The following is a 21,946-nucleotide window of genomic DNA, read 5'->3' on the forward strand; positions in this document are numbered from 1 at the left end:
ATTAGCTAGTGAGTACATTGATTAGTTCAACCAAAACATAAAAGTTCTAACATAGATTAGTGTCTCTATGCATCAAAACATTCTTGAGCCCTCAATGTAGCATATGGTCACCATTTCAGCACTCCTGTAAATAAGAAAAACCGAAACAAAAAAGTTAGAAACAAGATATAACACTAATTATAATTTTTTCACTAAGTTTTATCCAAAATGTTTAGAAAAATTTCGGCAGAACCTCCCCTAAAACTTGGATATTTCCACCGTCCACGGTTCCAACAAACACAACCAATTCACAACTTATGTCTCAGTCATACCCAACCAAATTTATCAAACCAAATAATAGGACATTTGTCATTTTTCAACCATGACACAAGTAAAATGTGATAAATAGATCCATATACAAATTAAAGTATACTAATATAAAATGGGAATCATCTACGAAAATGTATTAAAACCATAAGCAACTTTAGGAGTACCTTTAGGGTCTAGTTTGTTTCATTATCAAAGCGCGCTATGAGAGAGTTCACAACAGCTTGTTGAGCTTCCAATTGAGCTTTCACTCGAGTTTATTCTTCCTTTTGGCGTGTTTGTTGCTTTTTAAGTTTTTCTTTGAGCACATCTATTTTCTTTGTTAGCTCCTCACGGTCTTGCATTGCCTCTTGAAATTGTACTTGAATCCTTAACTTAGATTTCTAAGCCTTTATGCCATAACCTAGCATCACAGTGACTATCACTTTCAAAGGGCTCTATGTAAACTAAATTCTAAGGCGGTTCTCTATAACTCCACAATACAAACTATCCTAATTCAATGCATTGTAAAAAACACAAAATCAATAAAAAAATTGAATTAATATTTCTATGTTAATAATGATGATGTAGTTACCTAAAAACACAAAAAGTTAAGAAAACAAAAAGTATCAAAATTACCAAAAAAATGCAAAAAATAGAATCAAAATAATAAGGCACTAGAGTAAAATAATAAGGCTCCATAGAACATGATAAAAGAAGAGTTTGCTAGCAAGCTTTCGTCCAAACTCAACAGCCTACACTACCAGACAACAATCACAAAGATAGTAATGACACCTAAGAATTGTACCAAGATAATCAATTAAAATATTCAGCAGATTTGTCTGATCATATGATTAACAAATATAAAATGATCAAAGAATATGAAACAAAGACTACATATGAGGATTTCTGCATAGGTTTTAGTTGTATATAGGGTAATTAAATCCATACCTCTGGGCTTTCTAGATACTGACCTTCAGACAAGAGTACTCTTGTGCATTAGTATTGACTTTAATTTCAGCTTCAAATCCCTTGGAATTACTCCCTTGCACTTCTTGAATAGAACTAGTTTCAGATTACAAATCCTTGCTCTCATCAACATTAATCAACTCAGATTTCACACCTTCAACATCATTCATCTTATCCCGATCTTCAGTATTGCTAACCTTTTCGATCGATTGAACGCTCTCTTCATTCTTATCCACTAAATTTTGATGTTCCATGGTTAAAAATTTAAAATGAACTTAAGATTTCCTCGTCAACAATGTGAAAACTAAAAGTTTACCCAATAAAACATAAGCCCTGCGATATTGCCAGTTACCAGTCCATATTTAAAATACTAATCATCTGATTGTTCTAATTTTAGACGGCAACAGAAAAATATAGTAAGATTAAGACTAAGAACTAGAGCAATAGTGAAGTATTCCAATTCCAATAGCAGAACACATCGAATAATCAGGACTGTGAGAATACAAACAAAACAAAACAAAAAATGGCATGATTAAGAAGCTAGGCAAGGCATGCAAACATAAATTCCATAATAACATAAATTCCATAATAATTTCAATTCTAATCCCTTGCTTCTAAATTTTGGTGAGATTATAGTCAACATCCCTAAGTTTCAGAATCCACAAGTTTCAGGTTTATATCACTTCATTTGATTAATTAATTATCAATTGGAAGTGGAGCCCTGTTTTCATAAACCAGTTCAGAGTTTCCAGCAAACAACCGACCTTCCAAGTGACTTATCTAAGTCTACAAAATAAATATGAACATGAAACTTGTACTCACTTAAAATAGACTGATAGATCTTTAAAATCCTTTTGAAATCAACTCAAAATTCTATTTAAATTAAAAGTTATAGCGTCTGAAAGTTAGTACTGCAGAACCAGAAAATCAGAAAAATCTACAGCAACTACTAAAGTTCAAAAAATCATATCTTCCAAACCACTTGGCCAAATTCCCTGAAATTTTTATGGAATTTTCAGGACACACTAAAGTTTTACAAAAAAATAATTTCATCTAAAAATTAGGTCTGGACTGCTCCCAAAAAGTCATTCGTTCTGCTGCCAATTATGCATATTTCTGTAAAAATTCTGCACAAAGTATTTCCCACAACCTCACATACCAAATCCTATATTCAAGCCTAGGATTCATCTAAAATCACATTTCTAACTTTATTTTGACTAACTAAAGTTGTACAAGAACTCTTAATTCAATATATCACAATTTCATATCATAGGTGCAAAGTAACCATATTATCACAGCATCTATTCTTCAGCATCTCATCTATAACATATCTCAAGTTCTGATTCATCAAATCAATTTCCAGCAGCCATAGCAACATTCCATACACAAAATCAACATCAACAAGTACTAGCAACAAGTATAACTTCAAAATACACAACATCGTCAATAATTATTACATTAAATCATTAAACCAATCACCAACTACAGCCATGATTCAACTCAATTCCAACAATTATTCACACAAAGCAACCATAAACCATTTGCAGTTACTCATTTAATTTTATTGGCATTCATAACTTAAAACATTTATTTTTCAAAACAAATCCCCTACCTCAGCTAGTCGAACTCAGAAATTAAACATGACAAACCCTCTTTTGTTCTAAATTTGCAGCAGCGGCAACATTTCAACATAACCAGAACAACAACAGTGTTAATTTCCTAAGGCAGCGACGATGGTTACACCAGGACAAAGGATTCGAATTGAATAGAAATCAAGAGCAAACACAACTCTGGAAATTTAGGACAAGGAATATACTAAATCAAATCGTTCACAAGCATGGCAGTGACAAATTGAAGTGTGTAAATGAAACAGAATTAAATAAAAGAATAGACCAGAACCAGAACAGTAATAGTGCTACCGACAACAACAGCAATGACGTCCTCCTTCAAGTTTGACGATGGAAGAACAACAGCTCTAATAGCGGCTAACTCCGGCGGCAATAGGACATGACGGAGTCAAACCCTAGCAGTGGCGGTGGTGGTTTGACGGCGTGAAGGCATGGCGACGCGGAACAGGGCCTTGCTCCTACCCTGGTCCTTCGTGTTCGTCTCTCTCTCTCTTCGTGAAGCCCGCACACCGCGACAACCACGGCGGCGACAATGAAGCTCCAGCGGCGATGGAGGCAAGGCAGCGGCGCAGGCAGCAACGCTTCTCTCCTCTGCGCTACCTCTTCTCCCTCGACGACTCCTCCCTCTCTCCCGCGCGGTTTCTTGCATCGATGGCGGCTCGGCAGCAGCGGCAGTGACAAGCCCAATTCGACGGCGACATCGCGAACGGCTTCCCCTACGGCGGACCAGACGTGAGCAGAAGAAAGCTGAACGGCGGTGAGGCGCGACGCCGGCGCAGCAGCCTTCTCCTTCCTCTGTTTCCCTCACTCTCGTATCTCTCTCTCTCTTTGCTTTCTTTCTTTGGATTTCTGTTGCTGGGTGTTAACATTTTGAAAGAAAGGGAAGCGGTGTAGCGGTGATGAAAGGCTGAACGTGGCTAATTGAAGATTGAACAAGTAGTGGAGGGGAGGTTACGTGTGTGTGGATTGGGTAAAAAGGGTTAGGGTTTTAATTTGGGGATTAGGGTTTTGTGTATGAAATTGGAAATTTTAGATAATTTAATAATTTTAATAAAATTAGGGTAATAGAGTAATTGAAAACTAATTTTAATCTAATACTAATATTTATAAAAATATTTATTTAATTATGAACTTATTTTATTTTCAAATAAACACTCTAATTCAATAATTAGAGATAATCAAATTAATTTTCTTTAAAATTATAAAATAATCTTCAAAATCTAATTATTCAAATTAGCGCATATAAAATCCTCATTGTTTTTAAATCACTAAAATTTTAAATCAATAAAAAAATACTTAATTAATACAAAAATTTCTAAATATATGTTCTCAAATAAATAAAATAAATCATAAATAATTTATTATTACTTTTTCAAAATCTGAGTAACTGCACTACTAAGCTTCTTTTTACTTTCTGCATTTAGTAATGTAGTTTTTTTTCTTTTATATTTATTTACTTTTATTTATATTTATAATTTAACTTAAAATTTCTTTAAGTTCCATGAATTAAATTTTAATTAATTTTAAAATTTGATTAGGAATAAAAATTGTATATTAATTTTTTAGAAGAATCTAAAATAATATTTATAATTTTTAAAATTTTATTTTTTGAAACAAAATGAAATTATTTTGAAAAAAATATATACACAATTTTTTTTATTCTTAAAGTGTTTAACATTTTGAAAAAAAAAGTTGTAAAATATATTTATATTTTGTGACAAATAATTAACTTGTTACAAACAATATTAAATTTTGTGACAAATTAAATTTTTGTTACAAAACAATTAGAGTTTTTGAAACAGAAGGTTGTTTTGTTACAAAACAATTAGAATTTTTGAAACAAAAAAATATTTTGTTACAAAATATTCTGAATTTTTTCAACTTATTTTTTTGGTTACAAAATATTACTATATTTTGTAATAAAACACCATCTCATTACAAAAACTAACATTATTTGTAATAAAATAAAACAGGTTGTTACAAAATATTATCATGTTTTGTAACAACTTATTTCCTTTGTTACAAAACATTATCCTTTTGTAACAATCACTAATTCTTGTTACAAAATACTATTTTTTTTGTAACAATTTTAAATTTGATACAAATTTTTTGTTACAAATGTTCCATTTTCTTGTAGTGATTGTACAAATAGTCCATTGTCTCCCTAGCGGGACTCCATAGGGAAAGTATGAGGAGCCAATAGAATATTTGTACAATGTGTACAATGGAGGTTTAGGGAGTATTAGAGATATAACCATTAGTGTTACTTTTTTCCATCAACTGAAACTATTGGGATGAGTGGTATCATGCATGGTATTAGAGCACTAGATCCGAAAGGTCAAGAGTTTGATCCTTTGTGAACCCCAAAATCAGTTTAAACTTTTGGGAAGATGTTTATTATCCCTAGTGCTCGGATGGTTATTCTAGATAGTATGGGATGTTATTTTTGTAACTCAATAGCCCATTGTACACATTGAACAAATAGTCCATTGTCTCCCTAGCGGGACTCCATAGGAAAAGTATGAGGAGCCAATGGAATATTTGTACATTGTGTACAATGGAGGTTTAGGGAGTATTAGAGATATAACCATTAGTGTTACCTTTTTCCATCAGCTGAAACTTTTGGGATGAGTGGTATCATGACATGGTATTAGAGTGCTAGATCCGAAAGTTCAAGAGTTCGATCGTTGGTGAACCCCAAAATCAGTTTAAGCTTTTGGAAAGATGTTTATTATCCCTAGTACTCGGATGTTTATTCTAGATAGTTTGGGGGATGTTCATTTTGTAACTCAATAGCCCATTGTCTCCTTAGCGGGACTCTATTTCATATTCTTAATTTATAATAAACGGTAAAACATCTTAAAAAATATTGGTTTAATATCGCTAGATTTGATTTGAATTTTGGTTTAATCTGATGGGCGGTAACATTTGTTGCTCCTGCTCACCAACTCAAGGTCAGTCCTACTTTGAGTTCCAAGTACTAAGTTTTGTCTTAGATGGTCTCATTTTAAATATCTACACTTTCTCTTTATGCTTCTACTGTAGTCACTTCATTTTATTTATATTGAAGAGAAAAAGCTCATATAATCACCAACTCTAATTGTAAATTCTCGATTAATTTTTAAAAAAAAATATTTTTATCTTACTAGTAGAATATTTTAGTCAAGTTTTTTTTTCATTGCACAATAACGGTATTAATTATAACTAAATAATTATATTTAATTTGATTTTATTAGAATAATAATCCTCCATCATTTAATATTTTATTTGATTCATTAAACTACATAAATATTAAATGATTTAATAAATAATATATAAAGCAATGAAATAAATGAATTCATTTTTAATTTATTATTATTATTATTATTATTATTATTATTATTATAAAACGAGTATTAATTAATTGATACTTAAATAAATTATTTAAATTGGTCACATATATTTTTTAATTACTCTCTTGTTAGTACGGTTCAGTAAATAAAATGGTTATTCATCATTGTAGTGAATAAATATTTATTATTTTTAAATAAATTCATTTAATTCATTTAAAAATATTGAAAGATTCCAATTCTATATGCTACGATTTTATTTTGTTATTAATGTATATATACTTCTATATTATATATTCTATGATTCCTATATTCCTATATTATATATTCTATGATTCCTATATTCTCAGATAAATTATTTTTTTATTTTTCTTAAGATAATTTATATGTAAATCAACTAATCTTTATAACATATGATCTATTACACAATTTTGTTCTCTTAATATAGATAAATTGATGAATTTACTATATAAAATATAATTTATATTATTTAACATTCGAAATAAATAACTTAAGCCATTATCTAAGACAATAAATATAATAGTACAAATATCTACATATTTATTAATATTAAAAAAATATGCAAATAATATAAACATAATTTTTTTGGTAGAAAAGCAATAATAATGATTATTAATTAAGTTAATTACGTAATAAAAAATTATGAATAATCTTTTAAATAATAATAAAAAATAAAATCACTTTTTTCACATATTATAAAGTTTATAAAAAAAATTTAGACAATAAATTAATCCTCAATAAATTATACATTAGCTCTGTTAAAAAAAATTAAATTATATATTAGAAATTATTATTTATGTACTAATATATATATATATATATATATATATATATATGTATTATCGATTATTAAGTTATAATTAATTTTTAACTCAATTTTTGGTAATTAAAATTTAAATGCTGGATATTGTGCACCTAACTAATTTTGTTTTTGTTATTAAAATTTTAAAAATGTGACTTGTTAATCAATTTTAAATTCAAATTTAAATTTAAATTTGTGTAAGAAAATATTTTAAATTTTTTCACTAACCAGAATTAATTTTGAAATAAACAATTATTTTATACATCATATTATAAGGTATCATATTATAAGGTATTGTAGTCATTCATTTTTTCTTTAATGACAATTATTGCCAAATAAAATGATATAAAAATGGAAAAAATATATTTACTAATCTAAGAATAATAATTCATTTTTCAATAGAATAAATTATATATTGAATAACAAAAGTTATTATAGTTTCTTTTTACACAAATTAATACTCAACGCTAGTGTTTTGGTAATATTATCAATTAAGAAATATTAATTAATCTAATAGCTTTTGTAATGACATAAGTTTATAAGTTTAGAAGCTTGAAAATCATGTCATAAACTATAAAATTTTAATCGGTAACAACGTTGATCATATTGTTTGACTTCCTGAATTAATATGATACCAATAAATAAATCTGTCACAGTTAAATTTCAACAAAGATAAATATCCATAAGTATTGCTATCATCAAGGAGAGTTGTGCTACTTTCAAGACAAATACTATTTTCTTTTACTGTATTTTCTAACTCGGCAGGTCGAAAATTAATCATCCACGGATTGAAGCTCCATTTATTAAGGGTCTGCTGCTAGCCAATGAGGTGTTACATACACAACGCGAAATTCAAAACTCTAATACTTACTTAGATAGATGAGTGAGATGACCACTCAATCAATCTAAATCAGTTAAAATAAATACTAATTATTTTAAATATTTTTAATATTAAAAATAATTAAACTTTAATTTTAATTATAACATTGTAAAATATTTAATTATAATAACTATTATTATATATATTTTTTGTTTAATCTCTTTTAATAAAAAAAATTATATATTTTTATTAATTATCCCGTACAGTATACGAAAACATACACTAGTTATAGGTTTAAAACTAGGGATTAAATAACTTTCAACATATTTCATATTCTTTATTCATAATAAACAGTAAAAAATCTTGAAAAATATTGGTTTAATCCGTACTAGATTTGATTTGAATTTTGGTTTAATCTGATGGACGGTAACAGTTGTTGCTCCTGCTCACTGACTCAAGGTCAGTCCTACTATGAGTTTCAAGTACTAAGTTTTGCCTTAGATGGTCTCATTTTAAATATTTATACTTTCTCTTTCTGCTGCTTTTACTTACTTCATTTTTTTTTATATTGAAGAGAAAAAGCTCATATAATCACCAACTCTAATTGTAAATTCTCGATTAGTTTTTAAAAATATATATTTTTATCTTACTAATAGAATAGTTTAGTAAAGTTTTTTTTCATTGCACAATAACTTACTATTAAAATTTTTTATAGTAAAATTAGTATAAAATAACTGTCTTTTTGTCTCTTAAATTTAACAGATAAATACGACAGTAATTATTAATTATTGACAATATTTTACATGTCAAATTAAATCCAACGATAATATAAATTATTGTTGAATTGTGTAGTAAAATTTGACCATAAATTTATCAAGATTAAATAAATATTTTATGTCCATAGAAATATATGTTTATTTTTATTAAACAAAATTAGCCTTAAATTTTATTTGGTTGACGACGACTTTAGCTATAAACAATTAAAAACACAATATAATTAATTTATTCATTTACTCTATAACAATTTAACAACATGGAACCGGACATGGCTTAGGATGATCTGGATTTGGATAGATACAAACGCATCCCTTGTCTGGAAAACATTCTCCAGTCGTCAAATGGTTAGAATGAAAAAACACGCAAACATTATAACATGCCTCATTTGGGTTATTTGGATTTCTTGGAGGGGATGGACAATATTGTTTCCCTGCATAACCTACGCATGTTATCACGTTTCCCTCTGTTACCTGCATTTGGTTATTACCTACAAACATTCAGACATAAAATACAGTCATTAGCTAAGAAACTAAAATCATATAGCAATTGCTAAAAACAAAATATGTTATAACTAAAAAATCATACAATGTTTTGGTAAATAATTTTTTGAAAAATATATAAAATTTAAATTTTTAATGCATTTGTTATACGTGTATTAAAATAAAAAATTTAAGAACTTATGTTAAGAATAATCTTAATGTATGCGTTTAGATTCTATTTTATTTTTATTCTGAAAGAAAAATATAGAGAAAGAAATAGAAATACAAGAACAAGAATATTTTAAATGAACGATATGGACAAAAATTAAAAAGAAAAATATTTTATCCAAGAATAAAAAAAATGAAAGCAAAATTTATTTTTAAATTTTTTCTGTCTTTATATCTTTATTTTTATCAAATAAAATAGAGAGATGCTTTTTTTTTTCTATCTCCATCTCAAATATCTTTTTCTCCTATCTTAGGACAGCATCTACACAGAATATCTTAGGACAGCATCTACACAGAATCTCATAGTATGTTATCTAAACAATATATTGAATTGTTTTAATAAATTTGGTGCATACCAAAGCCTATGAAAATAATTAGTAAGAAGACGAGGAAATAAAAATATATTTTCATATCAGTGGGTTTGAAAATTTAATTCATACAGTATAGAAAAGATTGAAGAGATAGAGTTCTTAATATTTAACTATTTATAGGCATTCAACTGCAATAAAATTTTTTTACAAAATTGTAATTTGAATTAATTTAAAAATAATTTTCTCTTTATGTATATTTATTACAATAAATGGAATTTTATTTTAGTTATGTCACCTTTTCGCTCTTTAATTTGTGCATATTTATGTACTATTATAAACGAAAAATTAATTTTTTTTCCAATCATCCATTCTAAATCTATTATAAAAAAGATTTTTGTAGATATCTACCTATCGTACAGACAATAATACATATTAGAATTATATCTTTCTAATTATTTTTAAATTTATTTTTAATATATATATATATATATATATATATATTCCTTTTTATATCACATTGAATATCCCCATATTCCAACAAAATATTAAATGATGAATTAAAGCACAGTAATAAAATCTTAAAACAAAAAATTATATTTCTCTTTTTTGATTGAATTTCAGTAATAATTAGTATTTCAATTTGTTATCTGATTGTTCTTATCCCTTTAGACTATATATTTTGGAATTAAAAAATATATGAAATAAATAGAAAGAATATCTCATTCAAAATTTATACCAGAAGTGTCACATACTATCAAATTTTTACATAGTTTTTCCTATTAAAATATCTATACCTATAATTGATTATCGTTATATCTTGAAAATATATCCTAATTTTAGTTTATTCAAATAAATAAAATTAACCCTAATTGATTACATTTCTATTTTTGTTTATTTATATGTCATGATTGATTCATCCCTTTAAAATAGTGCATTAATTTGAAGACTCGCACCGAAAATATGATGCACCATGTTCTTGAGTTTTCCACCCACTCGTCGCCATTGATGAGTTTTATTATGTATATGTATATCTCAATCATATCTTTTAATTGATTATTTCTATAAATAAAAAGTTTAGTTGACTACATTCTGATTTTTCTAATTATATATACTTGGTAATAATTTCATTTTTAAATGGATTTATATTTCAGAACTAATTTAAAAAACAGATACTAGAATACATCAAGTCATTAAATTTTGTGTGCTGCTTTATCTAGCTATTTAAATATGTGGATAATTTATCTAAATAAAATAATTAGAATCCCTATAAGAAAAATGGGACTTAGCAGCCACAAATTGCCGGCATTTTTTCAAATTGCCGCAAATTGATTGAATTAGTGCGGTTCTTATTGCGTAAATGAACTCCGTTATAAATTGATTTGACTTGAGGCAGTTTTGGGTCCCAGGCGCAGCAAATAACCTTGTGTGGGGGTGGGGGAGGGGTTTCGTTTCGCTAAAATACCCAAACAAAAATTAATAGGCACCATTAAGCTTCACCTTTTGCACGCGAAGCCCAGCAGAGCAACGACGCCAATCGTCGACGTCCTCCCCAGCCATCCGTCTCGGTGTCGTCGTCGGCAGCCTTCCCCCTTGCCTTGTGAGTTGCAGATCGGCGCCGCTCCCCTCAATCTCGTACGTTCTTCTCCCTTATCCCAATTTAATTTTAGTGGCTGTTGATAAATTAATTTTGCATCAATTTCATCTCTATGCCTTCTGAATTTTGGTTTGAACAACACTAATCGATTGATTTTGCCTAAAATTTCCTTTCCCAAATTAACATTCTGATTCAATTTTTTCCCAATTTCTGAACTCTTGAATTCAACCCACCACCACCCTTCGTGTTTTGTCGTTTGTCTCCTATCATCCAACAAGGAGTTGCGTTCAATTTCTCGTCAGGCCAAAGAGAGACCCTCCTAATAGCCAAGAACCAACTGCCGCTCGCGGCCGTTCCACCCGTGACCGCCGCTTGCGAGTTCAGATGCGGTGGCTTTGGTGGTGGCCTCCGTATCATCGCCACTCTTACCCGAAGATCTGCGTTCGCCCCCATTGCTCCATGAACAAGGGTCACAAACGCTCTCTGCCTCCCCTTCACGGCAGCGTCGTCCCCCACACTGCTTGCTACCACCTCGTCGTTCGTCGCGTTCTTTCTCGTAGCTGCTCCGCCTACGACCGCCGCGTCTGTGAACCAGCAACGCAGCTTTGGTGTCGGTTCCCGATCCAATAGATCCTCGTCCTCCACCTTCCCCTTCGCGACGGCGTCGTCCTCGGAGCCACTTCTGGCCGTAAGTTCTCCATCGCCGTTGCCCCGAGTGGTGCCATGCAGCATCACTGTCCAACGCCATCGCGGTAGATAATTTTATATGTGCTTCTAAATCTTCTACTTGTTGAATTTCTTGTGTTATAATATCATAGATTGGGATTGATGATGCTGGAACTAGACCTTGAAATTTTGATTGGATTTCTAGATTTGAGATTTGAAATTCTGCTTGCTCTGTAGATTCTGTTGAGTCTTCTTGTTGTTGCTGTGGCTGAACATGAAAATCAAAAGTGGTTGTTGTTGAGCAGTTTATTGTTGAAGTCCCTGATGAACCTGAACCTTGATTTGCAAATTATTTTTCATAAAATTTTGCCAAAGATAAATCAGAGAAAAGAGATTTTGGATTTTCAATTAGATGAATCCTGTTTAGTACTTTAATTTCTGAGATTTTGTATTTTATAAGCGCAGTTGTGAAAGTTTAATTCCTATTTAGTATTTTAATTTCTTGAAGAAGATGAATCCTTTTTGTGTACCAACAAATATTGAATCTGACATACTTGCGATGGATTTAGTCTGTTGTTACATGGACACCATAAATTGGTGTTTTGTTTCGTACCAGGCTTTTATTTTGTCTATGTTATCTTCACATTTGTATATTGAATGCAGCAAACCACATCATAAGATGTGAAACTGTAAGTATTCATGCTTTAATATTACTCTCAGGATGGTGAATTTTTCGTATCCAATATTATACCTTTTATTTATTTATTTATTTAACTTTCTTTTTCAGAGACAATTTGGTGTAATGATACAATCATTGCATCAAAATGTATTGATAAATTTAATATGAAAATATTCCTACAGGATGTGATGCTTTGTGGTGGTTCAGATGCTGCTATTATACCCATTGGTATGATTCACTATTGATTCTTTTTCACCTGCATAAGGTTATCGTGCCATAAATCTAGCTGATATGAATCCACTAATCATTGGTACAGGTTTGGGAGGTTTTGTGGCATGCAAAGCCCTATCACAGAGGAATACAGACCCTACCAAAGCTTTACACCCTTGGGACATTGAAATACAACAAAAATCCTGCTCATTCTTGCTGCTACTCACCATGTTTTTGTATTGCTAATCTTTCAACATTTTTTAGTTTTAAAACAATACAACTATAATTATAATGAGATTTGATGAGCAAGTCTTGTATCCTTTCTTGTAATCTGAAAAGAATAGTTTATTAAAAACTAATGTTTCAATGGTCACAGATACAACTTTTTTTTTATCACAAAAATTCTGTCTTCTATGGATATGAGCTATGGCAAATTCAGTTTTTCTTATTAGGCTGTTTATGATATTTCAGAACCGAGATGGATTTGTCATGGGGAAGGAGCTGGAGTTTTACTTTTGGAAGACTTGGAGCATGCAAAGGTACAGGAAATCTGATCTAATAATTTTAGGATAGAACATCCTCACAAATATAATCAGAACATTTTAAAAATATTTTTGGAAATCTGGGATCATATTGCTTCATGAAGTGCATGCAGGCAGAGATAATTTGATAGCTTTAGGGGTAGATGTATCTAGGAAAGCTCTTGAGATGGCAAATGTTGACCCTGATGATCTTGACCTTATATTGATGTGCACGTCTACACTAGAGGATCTATTTGGTAGTGCTCCACAGGTATGGGTTCGGGATGTATCATCGTAGGCTCATAGCCATGTAATGTATAGTTTTACATTAGCAAATTTTTAGTGATAAATTAATGGAGCATTTGACCAATAATGGTGTTGCCAACTTCTTACAAATGAATTGAGTATTGAACCTATTCCTGTATTGATATCATTGCAACATTGGGTATCCAAACTTTGCTTTCTTAGCCTCTCCTATTGCTTTAACTTATGAATTTCAGATACAAAAACAACTTGGCTGCAAAGCAAATCCATTGGCTTATGACATTACAGCTGCATGTAGCGGATTTGTGTTGGGCTTAATATCAACTGCTTGTCACATTAGGGTATAAATTTGTTTATTTTGTTGACTCAATACTTGCTCAATGCAGTGAAGATAATTGTCCTTTCTCTTTATGGATGCAGGTGGTGGATTTCGTAATGTTCTTGTTATTGGGGCTGATGCTCTGTCAAGATATGTTGATTGGAGCGATAGAGGGAGTTGTATTCTCTTTGGGGATGCGGCTGGTGCTGTGCTAGTACAGGTAATTGTATATCTTCCTGGAATTTTCCAACATAAGTTTGTAAGAGAAAATCATAAATTACATCCTGGCTCTCATAAATACGACATATTGACCAGGGAACTCAATCCCTTGCCTCCATATTACTTTCTTAGTGTATACCCTTTTAAATATGATGTTCTTAGGAGATGTTACACACATGGTACTTTTCTTTCTTGTACTTGTTTATGCTGCTTCCACCAATTAAAGTTATTTTGCTATTTCATTTAATTTTGTTAGACTTCTATCAATTTCTTCAGAAAGGTATTCAGGTATTATATTTGAAAATTTGGTGAAATTTGGTATGTTGTATGTACCAAAGTGTGACCCTACTCTTACTATGTGATCAGCCCCATCAACTGGACATTAAATTTGCTGCAGTGGTTCAGGCATGCCATGACAAGGTAAACTTTTTTTTTTTAATATTTTTCTTCCCTTGAATCTTCATGAAGCTGGAAAAAGAGTTTTTTTCCTACAAAAAGAAAAAAAAGAAAAGTTATGTAGATGATGAGAGAGCTAATGATTTGGAAGTTGATGACTTGATTCATACTCATGTCTATAAAATATATATACACGAGTTTAGAAATGCTGTGTTTATTACTTTTCCAATATTTTAGCTGCTAATTGTTCTGGATATGAAAAGAGGAAATAATGGAACAAGTGAAGTTGAAATTTATAAATTTGAAGAGAAGTGAACCAAATCAATGCTCCTCAATTGGAGTGGATGCTCCTTTTAGTGGTTATGCCTTTCTAAGATACCAAAATGCATTTGTTGCTTTAGGCATTTGATTCTTCATTTTAAATTCTTGAAATATATTATTGGAACCAAACAATTCTGGTGATCTTTGAATGTAAAGATGTTGTCACGTTCTAATTTATGCAGAAAAGTTTGTTCTTCTCATGTTTCTAGATATGAAGCTCAACTCCAAAAGTTCTGTAACTTAATGGATTTTGTTTTCGATTCACCTACACCTGAAGCTCTGCATGGGAGTGCTTCTACAGTTGACCGGTTGAAGTATAAATTGGAGAATTCTAAGTTTTGGGCTCAGCTCCTGCGGCGTACACTCTCCTTGGGACAAAAAGGCATAGTGTAAGATTTACTTTCTCCAGATCAGTTTTAATTTCGTTGGAACTGGGACTTCATCTTCTCAAATGGATGTCTTATCTGTTAACGTATACTCTGATTTTGACTATAATACATCATTACTTGTCAGGGATTTGATGGAGTTGTTACTATCTCCAATCTCAAAAGTCCTGGACATGGTGTGAGGTTGTCATCTGCTTAATTACTATTTACATTTTTTAACTCAGTTAAATCTGTTCCCGAGATTGATGATGTTTAACATTTTAGTGAACTTAATTGATTATTCTTATTTGAGTGAGACAAGATCCAGAAGGATATTTCTTCTACATTATTTATATTCATTTCTATGTGTGGCTTTGAAGTATTGACAAGGTGACAGAGTTAATGAAAAATGGTCTAAACAATTGTAATTAGTCATTTTTAAGCACATGTATGAAATTGCGGCGGTTCAAAACCGTCGCAATTTTTTTTAAAACCCACTGACCGAATAGCGGCGGTTTCAGCAAAATTAATTATCTGATTTGCAGCGGTTGTGCCAGTAGTTCTGAGAAACTGCCGCTAAATCAAATCTCCACCCCCTAACTAGTGACGTTTCCAGAAGCGCCGGTATGCTGTTTTACGGTGGTTAAAAACCGCTGCAAATCCCACAAAAAACCGCTGCAATTTCCCGCTTCTCTTGTAGTGAATTTATATTTATGTAAATATAACAATTTAAAATTCATTACATTCGTATTTTTTTTTAATTTTATATAAATGGCTACTAACCACGATTTACTATTTGTACATAAACCGCGAGATTCTTACTGCGATTTCTGAAGAATATTGTTTGTGCATAAATTGCGAGATTTCTGCCACAATTTATGAAGATCAAAGATTGTACATATAAACTGTACGATCCCTACTTTGATTTATGAAGGCCGTAGACTTTATATATACCAATTAAAGGTAATTTGTCAAGGACAGAGTCATTTTCACAATGTATAGTGAGGAAGATAGTTTTTTAGCACTATTGTATTGCTTTGGGAAAATTTATAAAAGCAAAAGAGAGGGAATAAAGTTTTCCGACAAGAAACTCTTAAGTGTATTTATCCGTTTATTGAATATCTTGTTAGATCTAAAAACTAGTATTTTGCAGAAGCTTGAGGTGTTTGTGTAACAACTCTAATTTTTGAAAATTAAATAATTAGTTATTTGTGATTTATTTTATTTGTTGATAATTTTATTTTAAGAAAATTATTTTACTAAAGTTAATTAATGTTCAAGTACAATTTTTATTATAATTAGTTATTCTACACAAATTGAAATTAGAGTTTTGATAATAGAAAAATAATAAAAAGTTATATCATTTAATTTGAATAATTAATATTGATTTTAAACTATATTTTATAAAAATATGATTAATATGCTTATTTTATAATTTAAACTAGAAATAATTAATTGAACTTAGCAATATGTTGATAAACAATATTCTTAGATATTTTTAAGAGAATATATTTGGTTTTAAAATTACTCTACCCTCCAATTTTATCAAAATATATATTCATATCTATCCATATTCTTTTATAAAATCCCTAATTTCTAACCCTAATTTCCAAATTGGAAATCAAAAACCCTAATTCCCAAATTCACAAAAAACCCTAACCCTAGCACCCCTCACCACAGCCGCACCCCACCCCCTTTCACCCCCCTTTAGTGCAACTTCAAAAATGGGAAAATCAGAGAGGGAGAGTGAGGAAACGGAGAAGAGAATAGAGGAAGCAGGGGTTGTTCACCGTCACTGCCGCCTCCCTAGAGCTCGTCGCCGAGCTGCTTCACGTCGTCGTCCCGTCCATGGAGCCATAAGCTCGCGTCGCCGCTGATCCGTCCACAAGTCATCGTCGAGGGCACAGAATCGCGAAGAGAGAGAGACGCATGAACAAGAGAGGCCCGCAACCAGCCTTGTCACTGCCATCTTTGCGCCGCCACCGTCGCCCTCATCGCCGCTCCGTGGAGCCCGCTTCGTCACCGCCGTCGAGGTCTTCATCGTCGCCGTCATTGGAGGTCTATGAATAGAGAGAAGACGCAACAGAGGAGGAAGGAGAAGTCTTCTGTCACTGCAGCCACGTCTCTTCGCCGCCGCTACTGTCGATGGAAGTCGTCGCCGTCGCCGAGCCGCTGCATCGCCGGACACTGTATGGAGAAGCTAGGCAGTTCTGCTTCTGCCTCTGGTTTCTAGAATCCGAGAAGACGCAATCCCCGCTGCTAGAACTGTTATTGTTGGTCTGGCCCTGTTCTGGCTTTACTCTAAATTGTTACTGCTGCTGTTTGGCTGATGCTGAGGCCTTCCACCATCCCTGGAGCTGCCCAGAACTACTGTAGTTGCTGCCAAGGGGACAGAACAGATGTCGGAACCTGACAGAGTGCTGCTGCCGTCGATCGGAGATGCCAAACTGTTGCTGCTACTACTTTAAGATGATATGGCTACTATTAGAGTTGTTGCTGATGAGTGCAGTATTCCCAATTTCTATGGATTTCGACACTTTGAGGTAGGGGATTTATTTTTAAAATCAAACGTTTTTAATTTAGAATGCCTACAAGGTTAATTGGATAATTACAAATAGTTAACAATGGTTAAGTATTGATTAATTGATGTGAATTGCTTGACATGTGTTTGAGAATAGTTAGCTATTGTGATTATTGTGAATTATGAATTAGAATTGGATGCGGTTGTGATGACTTTAAATTATAAGTGAAATTAGATGCGGTTGTGAATTGTATTTTGAATTACTGATTTTTGTGATAAGTTGGCTGAGATTCTGATCTTGAATGAATTATTTTGAAATGTCTGATATATGATTTTGATAATCAAAAACAAAATTTTTTGGAATTTTCTATAAAATAGAAACGCGATATCGAACTAAAGGCTCAATATTAAATAGTTAATAAAAGAAATAGGTTAGTAACTCTTTACTTTTGGTACGATCATGACGTACTGGAAGTTGGGTCATTACAGTTTGGAATCAAGTGGATAAAAAAGTTATTTTATGAGATCCCTATTGCAGTTGTGTCAACCGGTGTGAAGTATGATACATTTGTGATAGGGTCTAATGAAGATCTACAGGATCTGATTAAGATCTACGAGTTCTATTTTAGGCTTCAAACACAAAAATCTCAATAAAACTCAATAAGTTAATATGTAAAATAATAAGAAAATAAAGAAAAGATGCTCACGCATCACTTGTGGAGGGAGAAAATGCAAAGTCGTGGTCTTTTTTCTTATCCAATCTACGACAGCATGTGACGCCACAAGAGGGCATTCTTGTTATCTCTGACAGGCACAATGGCATCAAAGCTGCCCTGGAGGCCCCTGACAGTGGTTAGCTACCACCACGTGCTTATCGAGCATTCTACATTTGTCAGGTGTTGGCAAACTTTTCAATGCTACTATTGAATGCTATATATGCGAAGACCGAGACAGAGTTTGACTATTGGTTTAATATTATGCGGACTGAGAATCTGGCTATGTGTGATTGGGCCAACCAAATAAAATATGATAAGTGGACCTAACATCAGGATAGCGGGAGACGGTTTGGCCACTGACCACTAATATCGTTTGTGAAGTCCATTTATGACAGGCTTGCAGAGTTGTTTGTTATCCGAGGACAAATGGTAGAGACGCAATTAGGGACTAGGCATCAATTTTGTCAGGCTTTGGTGAAAGCAATAGAGCGCAACCTGAGAGACTCCAGATGCTTCACCGTTACTTTGTTCAACAAGAATCATTTTGAGTATACTATGGCTGAGACGACTCCTACTGGTAACTTTTCGCTTGGCAACTATCGAGTTTCACTTAGATATCATATTTGCGATTGTAGGTATTTTTAGGCCTTGCATCACCTATGTTGTCATGCCATCGCATGCCGTGCTCACTCGCGCTTGAATCGGTCGACATATGTTCATGATGTCTACAGTATGAGTGAGGTGTTTAACGTTTACAAGATGGGGTTTGCACCACCTATTCGTCTTTTATCTGTGAAATATTTAATTTATAAATAATTCTGGTATTAGTCTTTTTTTACTAAAATTTGATTAGTACCAAATTAATTTTGTTACATAATGCAGCCAACTAGGTGTACTTATAATGTTAGGAAGCAACAAAATATGCCTCTACATGATCAGATCATACTTTATTGAAAAACTGTGGGTCAGAATTATTTATAAATTAAATATTTCACAGATAAAAGACGAATACATAAATTAATAAAAAATTTAAATTGATACCAATCAAATTTAATAAAAAAGACTAATACTTGAATTATTTGTAAATTAAATAATTCACATACAAAGGATAATACATACATTATCAACAAAATTAAATTCGTACTATTTAAAATTTAATAAATAAATCCTTAATGCTTAAATTATTTATAAATTAAATACTTCACACGTAAAAGTTTAACATATCAATTAACTAAAAAATTAATTTTTTACTAATTAAATTTTAACAGATAAATCACTAATACCTAAATTATTTATAAATTAAATAATTCAAAGATGAAAGACTAACACATAAATTAACAAAAAAAATTAAATTGGTACTGATCAAATTTTAACGGATAAATCACTAACATCTTCAAATTATTTATAAAAATATCCTAACCACACATCAAAGTGACATAAGATATGAACGAAACAACAAGCAACTAACATATAAAGAGAACAACTTATAAATAACTAACCTTTTTATTGATGCTTCCAGCTATGTGAGCAACACCGTTCAATCGGTACAAACGATTTTGTTCTCTCATGACCCCATCCTGCCGGAAAATCGCTGTCAAGTGATTCTCTTCCAAATTCTCTCAAACCCAAACACTCACACTCAGGAATGCAATTCGTCACTGGCTATCGCGGTTTTATGGAGATTTCATTTCCTTTATAAACCGCGGTAGGAATCTCGCAGTTTATGTACAATTTTTGGTCTTCATAAACCGTCACAGAGGTCCCGTGGTGTATGCACAAACGTTTCTCTTCATAAACCGCGGTAGGAGTCTCACGGTCTATATACAAATGTTAAACCGTGGATAGCATCCTCGATTTATATAGATTTTAAAGAGGACAGGCATGTAATGAATTTTAGATTATTGTATTTGCGTAAATATAAATTCCAATTATTTTATTTAGGTAAATTATCCTAAATTTATATACCAATAATGATAGATTGATTTTATCTCAACTCATATTTCATCTTTTTTATAAATAAAATCAATAATTAATTACATTTATATTTTTTAATTTTTTATTATTGAATCATTCTTAAATATAAAACGTGTACTTTTGACTCTTAAGTGTTCTCCATATATAAAATATTCAATATCAATAAAACAAAAAATCATAATGATTATAAAAGAGTAATATTAAAAACAACAACAACAATGGGTGCTACTCACATGTCATCTTCATTCCTGACTAGATGTTCTATCGGTCTTCTTCTCACATGTCCAAACCACCTGAGACGCGATTCAACCATCTTTTTCACAATGGGTGCTACTCCAACTCTCTCCCTTATATCTTCATTCCTTATTTTATCCAATCGCGTATGACCACTCATCCATCTCAACATCTTCATCTCTGCCACACTCAGCTTATGTTCGTGCTCCCCTTTAGCCACCCAACACTCCGTACCATACAACATAGCCGGTCTTATAGCGGTGCGATAGAATTTACCTTTAAGTTTTAAAGGCACTTTTTTGTCTCATATAAAACCAGATGCACTCCGCCATTTTAACCAACCTGCTTGGATCCTATGATTTACATCCTGTTCAATCTCTCCATTATCCTGTATAATGCACCTAAGATACTTAAAACTTTTAACTTTTCGTAGGATGTTTTCTCCATTCTTCACCTCTATATTGAGATTTTCCCTTCTCAGACTGAACTTACATTCCATATATTCCGTCTTGCTACGGCTTATGCGCAGACCATACACTTCTAGAGCTTCTCTCCATAACTCTAACTTCTTATTTAGGTCTTCCCTTGACTCTCCCATAAGGACGATATCATCGGCAAAAAGCATGCACCATGGCACAGGCTCTTGGATGTGCTCTGTGAGTACTTCCAAGACTAATTTGAAAAGGTATGGACTTAAGGATGATCCCTGGTGTAATCCTATACCAATAGGGAATTCCTCTGTCACACCACCTTGAGTCTTCACACTAGTTGTGGCCCCATCATACATGTCTTTAATTGCCCGAATATATGCGATCCTTACTCTCCTCTTTTCTAAAACCTTCCATAAGACCTCCCTTGGTACCCTATCATATGCTTTTTCCAAATCAATAAACACCATATGTAGATCCCTTTTATTACTATGATACCTCTCCATCATCCTTCTTAATAGGTATATCGCTTCAGTGGTAGATCTACCTGGCATAAATCCAAATTGGTTCTCTGTTACTTGTGTCTCTTTTCTCAACCTCCGTTCTATCACCCTTTCCCATAACTTCATAGTATGACTCATAAGCTTAATCCCTCTATAGTTTTCGCAACTTTGTATATCCCCCTTATTCTTGTAAATAGGTACCAAGGTGTTCTTTCTCCACTCATCAGGCATCTTCTTTGACCTTAAAATCTCATTAAAAAGCATGGTTAACCAGTTGATGCCTTTTTCTCCAAGACCCTTCCAAACCTCAATCGGGATATTATCAGGTCCTACTGCCCTGCCATTTTTCATCTGCTTTAGAGCCTCT

General features: G+C 31.9%; 1 protein-coding gene across 3 annotated transcripts; it reads left to right on the plus strand.

Annotated features, from left to right (window-relative positions):
* Nucleotides 1–11,884: 11,884 nt before the first annotated feature.
* On the plus strand, nucleotides 11,885–15,465 carry LOC107611028 (beta-ketoacyl-[acyl-carrier-protein] synthase III-like). 3 transcript variants are annotated; one of them, XM_088497342.1, is made up of 10 exons: nucleotides 11,885–11,995; nucleotides 12,771–12,816; nucleotides 12,905–13,034; nucleotides 13,270–13,337; nucleotides 13,454–13,590; nucleotides 13,820–13,924; nucleotides 14,004–14,122; nucleotides 14,488–14,541; nucleotides 15,048–15,227; nucleotides 15,352–15,465. In XM_088497342.1, the coding sequence occupies exons 2-7, from the start codon at nucleotides 12,777–12,779 to the stop codon at nucleotides 14,115–14,117; spliced, it is 594 nt and encodes a 197-aa protein (XP_088353468.1). In that variant the 5' UTR covers nucleotides 11,885–11,995; nucleotides 12,771–12,776; the 3' UTR covers nucleotides 14,118–14,122; nucleotides 14,488–14,541; nucleotides 15,048–15,227; nucleotides 15,352–15,465. The 3 variants fall into 3 exon arrangements, with proteins under 3 accessions (XP_088353468.1, XP_088353467.1, XP_088353466.1); XM_088497341.1 differs by lacking the exon at nucleotides 11,885–11,995 and having other exon boundaries at nucleotides 12,716–12,816; nucleotides 15,026–15,227; XM_088497340.1 differs by lacking the exon at nucleotides 11,885–11,995 and having other exon boundaries at nucleotides 12,716–12,816.
* Nucleotides 15,466–21,946: the final 6,481 nt, after the last annotated feature.

Source organism: Arachis ipaensis, chromosome B8, assembly GCF_059453495.1.
Source record: "Arachis ipaensis isolate K30076 ecotype BB chromosome B8, ASM5945349v1, whole genome shotgun sequence".
Classification (NCBI taxonomy): Eukaryota; Viridiplantae; Streptophyta; class Magnoliopsida; order Fabales; family Fabaceae; genus Arachis; species Arachis ipaensis.